The sequence below is a fragment of the Trachemys scripta genome, chromosome 10, assembly GCF_013100865.1.
Source record: "Trachemys scripta elegans isolate TJP31775 chromosome 10, CAS_Tse_1.0, whole genome shotgun sequence".
Lineage (NCBI taxonomy): Eukaryota > Metazoa > Chordata > Testudines > Emydidae > Trachemys > Trachemys scripta.
This window is the reverse complement of record NC_048307.1, coordinates 65,355,346-65,370,199: the sequence shown is the minus strand read 5'-3', so window position 1 is coordinate 65,370,199 and position 14,854 is coordinate 65,355,346. Positions and strand designations below refer to the sequence as shown.

The window sequence follows — 14,854 nt, the reverse complement described above, 5'->3', positions numbered from 1 at the left end:
TTCAAAGAATAATTTTACAGACCTGATCTTGCATTCCTTGTGTCCCCAAATACCCATTTAAGACCATTTGAAATAAATAGTGGCAGATGGTTAGAACTAAATGTGTGAGGGATGCAGAACTGCCCCCTGCTCCCTAAAAAAGGAAAAAAGGCTATATATAAGGCCCAGTCCTGCAAATGGTTAAGCTTTCAGGAATGGGTCCAAGGAGAACAAGCTGTCAAGTTAGATTACTCTGAAATGGCATGTATTACAAATTATTTGTGATCTACTAAATCCTGTGCCAGACCAATATGAGGCTTGAAATAATTGCATATATTGATTAATACTTTCAGTAACTAAAGAAATGTGATTTTACAACCCTGTGTAGAACAATTCAGTAAAAGTCCAATCCTGTCCCTGTTGAGCTCATGTGGGGTCTTGGGCCCTTTTGAAAATATATCTGATAGCAGGAAATTTTGGAGAAAAAACATGCAATATTATAAAAGGATTATACCAACTGAACATCAGGTAAATAAATAAACCCATTAGAAGAATGAACTGAGAATTGAAAGACAAATTAACCATATCTATTGATAGATCTACATATGCCTACCTATATAAAATATCAAATAATCACACAGGGGAATTATAACTTGAAGAGCCCCTTAACCAAATACACTCAAACCTCATTATGAGACTTAGCTATAGCACTTGAATGCAAGTCAGATGCAGATTCTGTGAGTCCCATCTACTCTCGCTCTCTGTTTCTGTATATAGAATATCCTGCTGTAAACTCTCATCACAGCAAAATTTCTTTATAACCCTCTAGATATTGGTTTTTCAAAGCAAGCTGTTCTTTTCTGCTTAATGTTTTGTGAACTCCACCAGAAACAAGAAGTTCCTTCTTTCAGCTTCTTTGTTTGGTACTATTTTTCTTGGTCACCTCTGATCCATATTACATTTGTTATGTTATTGATTGGTAATCTCTGAGCATAGATTGTATGCTTTTCCCCTTAGCATAAAAATCTTTAATATAAAAAGAGTGCACGGAAATGAAATATTTTCTTACATAAATGCCAGATCCTGATCCTACTATAGTCAATAACAGTGTTGCTGCTGACTTCAGTAAAAAACAGATTTAGTCCTAACTCTGTACTTGTAGACTCTGGGTGAAATCCTGGTGCTTTGAAGTCAATGGGAATTTTGCCATTGGCTTCAGTAGACCCATAATTTCACTTTCCAAGTTTACTTCTATGGTAAGTGTTTCTGCCACTAGGAAAATAAAAGTCTCTTACCTTTCTGCTGCCTTTGCAAATAATGGTTTTTTTTTTTTGCAGTAGATTTCCAGAGGTCTGTTAGATGCTGTTATTTGCCATTAAATTTAGTATTATTAGTATTATTGTATTATGCATAAGTTAACAAGCTTACACTGTTCAGGATAGTTTAACTTACCTCTCGGTCCCGTGCTGTAGTGTAGGGCAATCAGTCTTTTATTTACTTCTGTATATAGACTGTCCTTCTCACTTATGCATCATGGTTTTTACCTCATTGGCTAATTCTTTCTTCTGTGCAAAACATTAAGTGACTCACCCAACCCCTGTCTTTGACACATACTCTAAAACGCTCCTAAATGACTGATTTAGAGGGACATTCTAGCTTGTTAAATATCAACTAGTAAATGAACCTGTTAATTCTTGGAAAAACTGTGACTGCATGTCATAGGAGGAAAATAGGTTGGTTTGTTTTTCTTTAGAATTTATAAAATATAGCTACAGGCTTGTAGGCAGCTGTATCAGTTACTGTCCCATAATTATGGATCTGCTTATGTGCACTTGCACGTCAGTATGTCCTTCCTGTTTATTTCCTTTTAGATTGTGGATCATTTCATTTTAGATTTTTTTTTCTTTGATACCTTAGGGGATGGGGAAGAGATACAATAAGAGGTGGCTGAATTTACATTAAAATTTCTAAAACTCCACGACTGGAAATCTGATTTTAGCAGATCGCATTTGGAAGTTGAACAGTGAGTCCAGCAAGTAGTCCCATTAAAGTCAATGGAAAAGACTCATGGAATAAGATACTATTCATTATTACTGTGGTTATTTATTTTTTGTATTATGGTAGTTCCTGGAGGGCTCACTCACAGTTTAAATGTGTTTAGCTTTAAGCACATGAGTGACACCATTGGCTTGATTGGGACTGCTCACGTGTATAAAGTTAAATATCAGAGACGCCTTTGCAGGACTGGCGTCTGTATAGACACAGAGTGAGAGAAAGGCGGTATTATGATCTCTGTTTTAAATAGAAGCACACAGACAGTAAGTGACTTGCTCAGGGTCTCACTGGGAATGTGGAATCTGGGTCTCCTGAATCCCCATCCAGTGCCTTAACCACAAGTCCATCCATTTCAACAGTGCATGTAGCAGAATTGGGTCAAGTACTTATATCATTTGAAATGAACATGTTTATTTGTTCACAAACTACTCTGACTTCGCAATGGTATGTTTGTAGGATCTGCCAACTACATAATTATCAGTAAACTCTCCTCTTGGGATTGAAACTCATGCCTATTGGGCGTAGTGTTTGAGCTTGAGCCTCCAGATGGGGTGAAGTTCAGCCTGTGTGAGTGATGTGCCTATCACCACATCTGAGACTTGGGCAGTGGCACTATCCAGGGAGTTAATATAAAGTTTCATGCTGAAGAAAGCATAGCCTAGCAGTCCGAGTATAGGTCTGGGTGCCAGGTACTCTGGCACTCTAAGCCTAGCTTTGGATAGGTCTTTGAAAAGAGTTTGGGAATTGTGTTTAAAAAAACAAAGTTTGATGGGGTCACACTTTGCTTGCACTATGTTTAAAATCATGGCATTGCTCAGCTCTTTGCTTCGGCTATAACACATTTTAGAACACCGGTTAGCCCCATCAACATCCCCTATTAACACTGTTAAAAACTGGTTTAGCTGGAAGCATGTTTATGCATAATCCTGAATTCATTTAGATCCCCAGCATGGATGAGACCACTGACTCTCCTTGTGACCTTGATGAGGTCATTTAACCTTCCTGTCTCCGTGCCTTGGTTTCCCCATCAGTAAATTGGGGATAAGAATACATGAGAGGAGAATCAGGCTGTGTGTGAACTTTTTGGAGTCTATTTCTGTTAAAAATCTTGCCCTGTATTTTTGAGGAAAGCTTTTGAAAAGTTCCAGTTTGTGCACTCCATCTTGTAGGCTTGAGTTTTTCCTTTTGAGGGAGAAACAACTAATGTTGCTCTGTAATCAAAATGGAATTTAGTACATGGCTATAACAAAATGTTGTAAAGTCAAAGAACTAAGTACAGTTCATGGACCAGAGCATAAATGAAATAGTACATTACTTCTTGTTACCAAGATGAAAAGGATGAGCATGTGTACAGTGTGCTAAAGCTCTGCACTGGATAATTTTGCACGGTAGATACTTAATTTATGTTTGAATTAAAACCAAAATAAATAGAGGATATTCGAGCTATGTGGCCTCAAAGGTTTCTCACACTGGAACCTAAGCCATTTAAATGCTACATGTTCCGGGTCACAGCTTTTCACATTGTACACTTTGGAGAGTGGATGGAGAAGACCACCAAAAAGAGTCAGTACCGCCACTACTGTTCTCTTTCTTGCTATTAGCCTCAGGCATGATGTTCATGGCTTTTTCCATATAATCCAGTGTCTTTCCCCGTGAATGGCATTTTGCTTAGCCAAGTTCCCTTCACTGCCACTTATCTAGCAGATAGGGCACGTGGCACAATATGGATTTTGCTGAATTACTGTAAAACAAACAATCACTACAACTCATCTTCTTGTCTCTGCATCTCTTAGCACGCACAGCTGTATAGTGAGAGTGACAATACCTAAACAGAAGTCTGATTCCAAGTTTCTCAAAAGTGGAATCGAATTACTATCAAGTTCTGACACTCTCACACAGCAGCTATTTGTGCTAAGAGGTGACCTTGAGGTGTTACTACTCAGCTTCTGTTTTTTCTCTGTGTTACCTCTTCTGTCTTACTAGGACCCTCTGCCACAGAATTCCTCAGAGTGACATTCCAAATCCAATCCAATGGTAGGACCAGACCCTGTCCCCTGATTTGCCCCTTTGCACCACTCTGGTAGTGCAAAGAGACTGAAAAACTGTCCTGCCCTGCCTGTTGGGGCTTTTCTAGCATGGGGGGAATCACTGAATGGTGCACAGCTGGCAGAAACAGGTCTAGGTTCCATCCTCTTTTGATCCACTGGTATAGAGAGACTTGCAGATTGCCTCTGTACTCTGGCAATCCCCAGCTAGTATTATGGCCACTGGGGACTATTATCATCCAACACAAGTTAGAGCAGCAAAGGCCGTTCCAACTTCTGCCAAGAGCTGAACCAGTCCCCAGGGGAGCACAAAGGTGCTGCAAAGATAGCTATACACCCCTTTAGGTCCTGCTCTGAGCACAGCTCAACTAGACTTGAGGAATGGGTCCTTAACTAATATTTGCTTTTTTCTCTTCCCCTCTCCTCATCTCTGTGAATCTCTCTTTATCAGGCTCAGAATGACTTTGCTTTCTGATGCGAGCTACTAGCCAATTTTCAGCTGTATGAGGATGTGAGGATGGAATTAGAGGCTCTGGTTGGATTTTTGAGCTGGGCATGTGTCTTGCAATGCTGAGTGTACCATATATCTTATGTATAGCAACCAAACCATCTTTAATTACATTTAACTCCCACCCCCATCCCAGTAACTCTTCCTTGGCCATCTAAGAATTTAATTAGAGCAGAAGGGAAGTTTTGTTTCAGCAAGTGTAAACAGTTTTCTCAGACTGGGAGCAAGAAACAGCCCTACACGTTGTTCTGAAAAGACTGTGGAAACACTGGATACAGTAGCAGCAGCATGATGCTCCTCTCACATGGATTTAGCCAATGTGACAGCACCTCCAGGTGTTCGAGGGTGGGACTTTCATTAGTGACTGCAATAACCATTAGCACTTACGTTGGTTTTTCTGTTCTCTTAGTAACTGAAAACAAGAGTTTCCACGTGCAGACACATGAGTACCTGCAGGCTTCTCCCCTTGTGCTGTGATCCTGTTGTGCTGTTTAATCTTGCAAACTAAGCTGGTCCCGTATATTGGGCTGATTCAGTTTTTGCATATGAGGTCTCCAAGGTCAGTTTCTGGACTTAAAGAAATCATGTTGGATGAGTTGGGAGTTACTATTCAAAAATATTTCACACCCATTTGTCACTGATGTGATGTTGTGGCATGAATTCTGCCTATGAAGAGACAGGTGACAGGTCTGGTTCTCAAGAGATTTCTCTGCCACTTCTCCTCACTGAATGTTTAGTGAATCATCTCCCTAAAGTCTTCCTTTGACATTAGCTGTTTCTTACCCACAGCTCCACAAAAGGCGAATTCCCAAAATAAAAGCAGCATGAAATGCTTTTATGATTCTGCAACAAATATTTATTTAACAAAACGGATGCCACCATCATATCTTCAAAACATAGGTTTATAGTACAAATGTATCAGTACTAGGTTTTCAGAATGAAATCAACATCAAAAGTAAGGCAGGATACTCTTTTGAGTTTTCATGCAAGAGCATATTCAAACGTTCCTTTATCAAGACCCTCGACTTCATCTTCCCAGGTGGAAGATGGCATGCTACTATACGGGTCCAGTAAGATTTTGAAGCATCTAATAATAAGTAGTCCCAAGAAAACACACAGAATCCCTACGAAGGCAAAGCCAGTTTTTTGCTCTAAAGTCAGTGAGAAGGCAGACACTTCGCTGACACTCATGCTGGCTGAAGCGTTGCTGCAGTAGCTACTGCTCATCATTGGGCGTCACATACTGGTGAGTCTTCGGGATTTTCACTCGTATTCCTTCTTTGCCTGTACACAAAAGTGGAGTCAGTTTGGTTATGGCCAAATGTAACATAGATCTCTGAGCTATTATCAGCATAAAAAAACAAAAACTGCATGGGCGTTAATAGTGAAAGTACCTTTTTGTGCACCCAAATCAGCCTGGCAACACTGTCATTAGAAATTGGTAGTCAAACAAAAGCTAGTTGGAGTTGTTAATCCTGACAATGACAATGAAAAACTGATCATTTACTTGCTTGTCCCCCCCACCCAAAATAGAAAACTACTGGCCAGGGGCATGTGAAATTTTGCAAGGCTGCTTTAAATGGCATTTTATCAGATTGGGCAAAATCCTGCCAATCTTCATCAGGTCAGAGCTCGCAAGACCTCCATGTGCAGAGTTAAATGGGAAACTTATGCTGGAGAGCTTGCACTATCAGTATCTGAGTCCTTAATCTGGTGAAACACCCGTTGACTTCAATGAGCATTTCACCTGAGTCAGACTGATGGATTGGGCCCATGTATTTTAGCCTAGAACTCTAACTGCAATAAACCAAACGTACAGAATGAAAATGTCATTTTTATATAATAGTGTTGGGCATCTTATTGTTTGGGCTCCATTTTCAGACAAATGCATGTATTTGCATGCCTAAAAATGCTTGTAAAAATGACCGGCTGAACGTTTAACTTCTCACTAATCATGTGTATGTGTAAGTAGTGTTAAATGCAAGCTAATGTACTTGTGTAGTTGCGTACTTGCTTTTCTGAATACCACCTGCCCTATGCGATTGTCATCATTAGTGCATAAACATTATTAGAGTCTGGGTGGGGCACAGACTGTCAAAAGCTACATTCAGATTTGCATTCTGAGCCATGTGCCAGCTCCCAAGGGTACAAAGTGTATATGTCCCCACCAAACTGAAATTAGAAATCCCTACACCCATTAGTGTATGCGGAAAGGTTAATGGAAGAAGTGAGAATACAAATCTTTTTCCTTTCCCTCATTATGCTCTTCTCTTCACCATTATTTTCCCTTTTAAAATATTGCTGTTCCCCAAGACACTGATTTAGGAGCCTTAAAACAGCTTCTTCATTCAAAGGATCATTTATAAGCAGTACACAAAGGGCCCAATCCTGCATTCGTGGCACTTTAAAAACATCCACTGACTTCACTGGCAGTTTGGGCGAGAGAGTACAAGGAATGCAGAAGGGCCCAAAATACACAGGGCCAAATTATGGTTTGCCCTTGCATGAGTGCAGTAGTCTGGGAAGAGCGTGCAGGGAACCCTTTCTCCTTTCTAGTGCACTCACTCTGGAGGTAGCCCATGCTGGGATTTGTGCTCCCTTAGTGTGGGTGGAAGGAGTGAGGAGGGGCTCGCTAGCCCATGTAGTGACAGTAGAGGCTGCAAAGAGGGTGTGGCAAAGTGGGCTAGGGAACATGGCCAGGGCCCCACCCATACACTCCAGCTGATGCCTTGAGACTGCTGCTGGACTGAGCACACATTCCACCATTTTTAGAGGTGTACAAGTGACATTTCTGAACATGCTTTCTCCTGTGCTCTTGGGAGCAATACACCTGCCTTAGCCTTACATGGGCATTATGTTCCAGCCACTTCCACTCAGGTGCCACACCTGCCTCATCACCACTGCCACAATTCAGCAGACCTCAAGGTGTCAGAGCATGATAGATGATCTGCAAAGGGGAAAGAAATTGGACTCCCCTCCCTTTTTTATTGGCTTCTTTATAATGATAAAGAAGGCCAAAGAGGTTTCTCTTCTCTTCATAATTTTTGTCTGCTTGGTTTCCTGTTAGAAACGGATATCCTGCCTACCCTGACGACTCTATGGACAACTAGAAAACTGGTAGGATTATAACATAGCAAGTACCAAGGGGGGGGGGATCATTTTTAGGCTGATTATTTGTTTTTGTTGGCTGTTGTTAACACCTATTTAACTAAAACACTTGGGGAAAACATTCCTTGTGTTCAGCACCCTTCCTTCAAGGAAGCTCCCATTACAAATTTCAAAGTCATCCCAGAAATCTTCTAGCTGAAAAACAAACAGCAGCCAGTAAAAGATTCTTGTTTGGATCCTCTCTTTTCCACCTGATAACTTCCATTTTTCTTTATATAGATCATAAAGAACCAAAATTAAAAAACAGCCAAAAACAGGGAGGAGAGAAGAGAAAAGGGCAGAAACCAAACCTATTTTTTTCTTTTTCAGCTTCCGTTTAACTTAGTCCATAATAAGGAGTAAGGATAAAACGGAAGGAAGGAAGGAAGGATACAGTTAAAAACTGTGGGACGGATCTTTAGCTGATGTGAGTCAGCATAGAGCTATTGACTTATTTGGAATTACACTGGTTTATACCCACTGGATTTGGCCCTACAACCTGCACCTGTTTTAAGGTTTGGAAAATGTTGGTTTAAGCACCTCACCACCACCCTCTCTTTCCTTTCCCTGACTCCCAGTCCAAACTTCTGCACGTTGTTCATTAGCAAAATTCATTCCTCTTACTTAGAGGCTTGTCCATCAGAGCCATGAGATCTTTACTCCTGTTGAGTAATGTCTTGTTCTGTGATTTATGCCATTGAACCAAAGGGTACAACTTGCGGGGTGTGGTGCTACTTGGTGAGAGACAAAGTGCCAGTATATGGCCCATAGTAACCAAAAATAATGTCAAGAGCAATTGAATGACAATAATTGATATCTATATGAAGAAAACAAATGAAATAGATGAAACCACCTGATTCACACGTTTTCATGTAAGGCACGTTTCCAGTTTTTCCAGGAGGTTTAACAGCTGCAGAGATTGGAAAGTAAAATCACAGAATTCTCAAATTGTTGCCCAAATCAGTTATATGTACCAGGATCCAGCCAAGAAGAAAGTTCTCCTTCCAGGAGTCCAAGGACACTGGGAAATTAAAAAATGAAAGGCTTATACTGGGAAATGATTTGTACACTAAAGCAAGAAGACATAGTGCCAGAAAATAAAGTACACCCATAAAAGACACAGAAGTCTCTGAGACAAACTATAGCCCAGGTTCTGCAATTGGGTCTGCAGGAGGGGGACACTTGTGCCTATGTGAAGCCCATAGAAATCAGTGGGTCTCTGCTTGGGTGCAGAGGTCTGTGCCCCCCAACTCCCAGAGGAGCATAAACTCCCAATCTTGCAGTCTTACTCAGGCAAAATTCTCTCCCATTGGAGTCAATAGGAGTTTTGCCTGAGAAACGAGTGCAGAAGCAGGATCCAAGATAAGATACAGTTTACAAACCAAACCAAACCAGGAAGTAACACCATTTATTTTAATGAGGTAGGATGATCACATAATTCAGGAATGAAGAAGAGACACATATGACCTGTGTTAAAGCACCAACAGCAGTATTATGCCCTGGAACCTATGGCTTAATTAATAGGGTTAGACCAATATTTGGGCTGATTTCTCACACGGGCTAGGAAACAGGCATTGCTATTGGTCCTTGCATGCTTGCTCTACTAAATGTTTGCTATTAGCCCACACTGATATTATTTTATTTATTTATTATTCAGTTCATCATCACTGGCAATTATGGGTCAAATCTTCGGCATGCAAAGCCTGAGTAAATTGGCAGGGAGTACAAGGAAATGCATACAGGACTGAGGAACAGAATTCTTGGCCCCAACCTGCGGTAGTGGGGCGGAACGGCTCTGTGGGTGCCATTGGCTAAATGGAGTAATAGTGTATATTTCTTGTGCAGGGGTCTTGGGCCTGTCAATCCATATTGTGCCTCTCTGTTGAGCCCTGAGCTCTCCTTTTCCCCATCCTGAGCAGCAGAGATGTAGTATTTCCACTGCATTTCAGGCCTTGCCTACTCACAGATTGGAGTGGAAAATTTTGTCCTAAATATATACCATATAAAGGTAAGATTTTACTTGTTTGGGGGACTGGGATATGTTTACATTGTAAATCTGTTTACAGATTGGCGACTGAGGGCTGCAGCCAGCAGTTATGCATACATAATGTCATCTGCTCTAGAGTATGTCTGAAATCACGAGCAAAAAGACCATGAATGCTAGAGGGCCCTAGTCCAACAAAGTATGTAGGTAACCACTAGGTCAGAGATCAGGGGCATGCATTATAGGAACTAGAACTTGTAGGGTCCATTTGTCAGGAGGTGCCACCAAACCTATACCCATTGGTACAGTTTCTACAGTTTGCTTCCATGTAGTTTCACTCAACTGCCCCTCAAATTGGGAGAGGGGAGAAGAAAGGATCCCTGAATAGCCTGCTGTGGTGGAAAAGGCCATCTGATGCCCCTTCAAGACCAGAAAGGAGGCCACCAGGAAGCAGGAGTGGTACAAATGCCTCACTCCCATAGATGACAAAGGTAAGTAGAGGGTGGGAAGCAGCTGGGTGTTGCTGGATAAATGGTGCTAAGGAGGTCAAAAGATGGTAGTGAGCACCGTATAGAAGCCTAGATAAATAGGTAGATAAATTGGAGTGCCTAAGATTATTGTAACAGCGTCTACCCATATCCACCAAATGTTTGTGGACCCAGGCTGATGTTTAAAGTTTCATTAGAATCCAACCTTGATTATGGGTGGTTTGAGGGTTTCGATATGAACTTTTTGTGCAACCCTAGTTACACACCCTCACATTTCCAGACTTTAGAAAAAGAAAGTGTCAACAGTAATTCCAGACATTCTCGGGAAAGGGTCTGAGAAGTCTGACCACAGCCTCCATAGGTTGCTGATTACAAGACTTCCTCAAGAGTCTTCCTCGCATGCTGGATATTAGCCTTACCCTCAAAAACAAACAGGTTTTGTTGTAAAGATCACCGTGTAAGGGCCCAATCTGGGGAGGTGCTGAGTACACTTAAGTCCCACTGAAGTCATCAGGAGTTGAGAAGACTCAGATCCTTTCATGATCAAGCCCGGGTTGACTGAGAATTCACATTACATATTACAACCTAGGTTAAAAAACTAATTGTGCTTAATGAGTTTCAGGTGACTCCTGTAAATCACAAGTTTCACCTAATAGTAATTAAAAAGTCATTCCTGCTGCCATGGTACTCAGATAGTTATCATTCAGGAAGTACTGGAGGTTGCATGGCTGAAGCAGTGGTGCAGTGACCCCATCATTCTGATGATGCTTCAAATGGCCTGGATTCTAGATTAATGCTTCTAAGAATTTTTAAAGGCATTTAGGTGCCTAAAGATGCTGACAGGCACCTAGTGGGATTTTCAAAAGCACTTAGGTGCCTGTATGCATCTTTATTCATAGATTCATAGATTCTAGGATGGGAAGGGACCTCGAGAGGTCATCGAGTTCAGTCCCCTGCCCGCATGGCAGGACCAAATACTGTCTAGACCATCCCTGATAGACATTTATCTAACCTACTCTTAAATATCTCCAGAGATGGAGATTCCATAACCTCCCTAGGCAATTTATTCCAGCGTTATCTTTAAAAACCTGGCTCTGGAGGAGTGGCACTTCAGGGTGGTACCATTGCTGTAGCAGGAATTTGAAGGCGGTAATGAAGGGAGAGGATTAGTGATGGGTACACCTCAAAAAGTTCTCTCCAGTTTCCATGAATTTGGAAGTTTATCCAAACGATCTGGACCACTCTGAGATGACAACACTGGTCTGGAAATGTCACAAGAACAGCTCTGTGACTGCAGAGCCAACCTCACTTCAGTTAATATGCATACTGCATCCCTAAATCATTGCAGGAAAGTCAGCCTCTTCTTCCCACCCTATCCAGCCAGCAGGTCACGATCCCAAACCTGGCATTCAAGAGAGTCTTATGCAGGGAGCCCAATGCCATGCTGCCCAGCACTGTTTGGTATCAGAAGGGTGTAATTAGCCATTCTGAGAGTGTAGTAGGGCCAGGCGTGGCCTGCAGTATGTAAGCACAGGACATACTGCATCTTTTTGGAGCAGCAGTAAATTCCATTCCACTGTGCATTCCCCTGCAAATCTGAGCCAGCAAGAGATTGCCACCTCCACCCCTCAAATATACAAAGTATTGTAAAGATAAGATTTTACTCCTAGTAAATGTACAATACCTAGAGTATCCATTTGGTGGTAGATCCTGCGCTCTGTAATGCACTTTTTATTCTTATGAGCTAGGGATGTCTGGATAAGTGAGAAACAGAATAGGAAAAAAAAAGATTCAGTGTCATCATCCTTGGACTTGTGAACATAAAATAATGCAGTACACTGGCTATGAGCATGTAGTATAATTGTACCATAAAATATGGAGTATCTGCAAGGCAACTGTTGATATACAGTTATATCTATAGCTTTCACTTCTCTTTGGCATCCTTTTGCACTAGGACACTTATGTATTTACAAAAACATAGATTTCAGTCTATAATCATTTACGGCAAATTTCAAGGAGCAGTATTGAAAAACAACATTTAATTTCTGTAAAAACTACCTGCTTTGTCTTACCCTAACAGAGGCTTTCTCTGAGAATATCCCTTACCTGGCCATAATACAGTCATTATCTGCATTATTAAAAGCAAATCTACAGCATAGCTAGGAAATCATAACAAAACAGCATAGCAAGCTCAAGATATCCTGCAGAATTTAAAAAGACAAAACCAGTGCAATTCTCCAGCCAAGATGTGCACAGCTCCCCACCCTTCTTGTTTTCTAACTAGACAGAGAAGCATCTTTATCGAATGAAAACCTAGCAATACAAACCCCGTTCTTCCTTGTCCCCTCTCCCCATGCTGATGAACTGCCGAAGTTGCAGTGGCTCACAGTGTAGGTTCTCAAGCTGTTGAAAGCTCAGGATTGAGCCTATGACTGCTGGGATTCTCCCTTGTGGCCACAAACCCAGTGAGACTCCCCAAGCTACACATCCCCAGCAACCCCCTCCGGAGGCTCTAGGGGTCATCGGTGGGCGTTTCTTCAGACGGATGGACTCATCGCTCGGGGACTCCTCTCCAAACACTTGGGTGAAGATGCGGTCGGAAATTCTCGAACTGGGTTAAAAAAGAAAGAAAAAGAAAAAACCCTTTCGGATGATTCAGCCCCGCTTCCCTCCAACCCCCCTTCCCCCCACCGACTGAACTGAAGAAGTATGGAAACTTCCTGCAAAATACTACGTGAGAGGCATCAGCAAATCTTTGCTGCACACCCATCCAGATGCTGCAGCAGCCGCAAGAGTGGCTGCCCAGCGATTTCTCTCTTGGCTCACCGGAGCCTGCAGCTACCTTCCCTCCTGAAACACAAGGTTTTGGGACATGGCATCTGCAGGCACAGCAGCACCTCTGTTGAGGTGTCAGAGGGGTCCTTACCGTGCAAGCAACAATGTCACGCAGACAAGGGTTTTCTCAGAGGCTGGTTTTCAAGCAAAGCAAGTGAAAGCGGGGAGGCGGGATTTGAAATTGACTAAGGTGTTCTGTGACTATCTGCACTAAATTGCTTATTTCCAGAACAATGCGGGGGCTCTCGCCTTTCATTCTGTGTGGGCTATCTGAATTATTTAGGTCGGTTAATTTAGCCCTCGGGTGCAGTCTAGTTAAGTAGAAAGCGCGGGTATATAATCAGTGCACTGTGCTAACATCCTAGCCGCATCAGCCCTGGATCTCCCGAGGGAGCGGTCACGACTTTCGATCTCACGCTTTCTACCATCTAGTGATTAATGAGACCGGAAGAGCCATGTTAAATACCCCGGGTCCAAATCCTGCTCTCCTGCAAGCAACTGGTGTGGAGTAAATGAGCAAGATGTAGGCATGTAGCCCATAACATTCAACTGGTTTCTGTGAGGTCCGGGGGTGAGCTGAAGAATGGTCTCGTCTTATTTTGTGTATACCTCTGGCATTGCCAGCACCCCTTCTCCCAGCAGTTTAATAATAAATAATTATTAATAATAATCATGTCCAGGAGCTGTCATTAGTGCTGAAGCTTCTTTGACGAGTTTGTGCCTAAGTTACATATGTCTTGTAGATCTCTGTTTGCAAATATAAATTTAAAAAATAAGGATTCCACTTGCCATATTAGAAGGTGGTATTAACATGTATGTGGCTACCAGATGAAGAATTATTTTAAGTTGTTTTAACTTTAATATATTATGTTTTAATATATTAAATTAAAAAAAAAACGCTCAGGCACATTTTAACCAATCATTCCATTTCCGTGCATTCCAGTAATTAGGCACTGCATTAGAAATTCATACTGATTTCAGTGGCACAGGACAGGTATCCAAGTAAGTATCAAGGATGACAAGGTTTGCAGTTACACTGGCTAGCTGAACACCTCAGGTATGTGCTGAAACACAAGGTTCAAGGGTAAAGACAGGGGAAGTCCTGGTATAAATGCATATCTTGAAAGGTTTTTTAATTGCTTTAATTAAAATAGAGTTTTAACTATTGTTAAATAAATACAATAAATATAATTTGTGAAGTTATTTTTTCTGAGAAAATGGGCGGAAGGTTTTTTCCTGCTGTGTATTGCTATGTTTACATATTAATCTTTTTTTTCACTGTTTGTACAGCACCTAGCACAATGGGGGGGGTCCTAAGACTTTGGGCCCTCTCACAGGGCCGGTGCAACCATTAGGCGAACTAGGCGGTCACCTAGGGCGCCAAGTGGTTGGGGGCGTCCAAGATTTTTCCTCCCTGCCCTCCCTTCCCCTCACACAGAGTGCGGTGTGGTGGATTGGGCGCCTGGCCTGATTTAGCCGCTCCCATTGGCCTCCAGCAGGCAGAGCCCCTCCCCTATTCCCCCCCTCCCCTTGCCTCAGTGTCGTGTCACCAGCACACTGTGGGGGAGGGGCTGTGTGCTCCGCAGCCTGTTTGTTTTGGCTCCACGTGGAGTCAGCGGCTGGAGTGGCATGGTGGTAAGGGGAATCCCAGGGGCGCTGTCAGGGGGCAGGGGGAGAGTTGGATGGGTCGGGAGTTCTGGGGGGTCTCTCAGGAGGAGGGGAGTGGTTGGATGAGGCATGGGAGTTCCGGGGCGGGGGTGTGAATAAGGGTTGAGGCAGCCAGGGGACAGGTAGGGGGTAGGGTCCTAGGGAG

At 42.4% G+C, this 14,854-nt stretch overlaps 1 protein-coding gene across 2 annotated transcripts; it reads right to left on the bottom strand.

The window, feature by feature from the left end:
* Window positions 1–5,438: 5,438 nt before the first annotated feature.
* Window positions 5,439–12,857, bottom strand: CTXN2 (cortexin 2). 2 transcript variants are annotated; one of them, XM_034784231.1, is made up of 5 exons: window positions 12,534–12,857; window positions 11,891–11,960; window positions 10,626–10,791; window positions 8,588–8,755; window positions 5,439–5,871 (listed from the first exon to the last, which is right to left on the bottom strand). In XM_034784231.1, the coding sequence occupies exon 5, from the start codon at window positions 5,815–5,817 to the stop codon at window positions 5,569–5,571; it is 249 nt and encodes an 82-aa protein (XP_034640122.1). In that variant the 5' UTR covers window positions 5,818–5,871; window positions 8,588–8,755; window positions 10,626–10,791; window positions 11,891–11,960; window positions 12,534–12,857; the 3' UTR covers window positions 5,439–5,568. The 2 variants fall into 2 exon arrangements, with proteins under 2 accessions (XP_034640122.1, XP_034640123.1); XM_034784232.1 differs by lacking the exon at window positions 10,626–10,791.
* Between the last annotated feature and the right edge of the window lie 1,997 nt (window positions 12,858–14,854).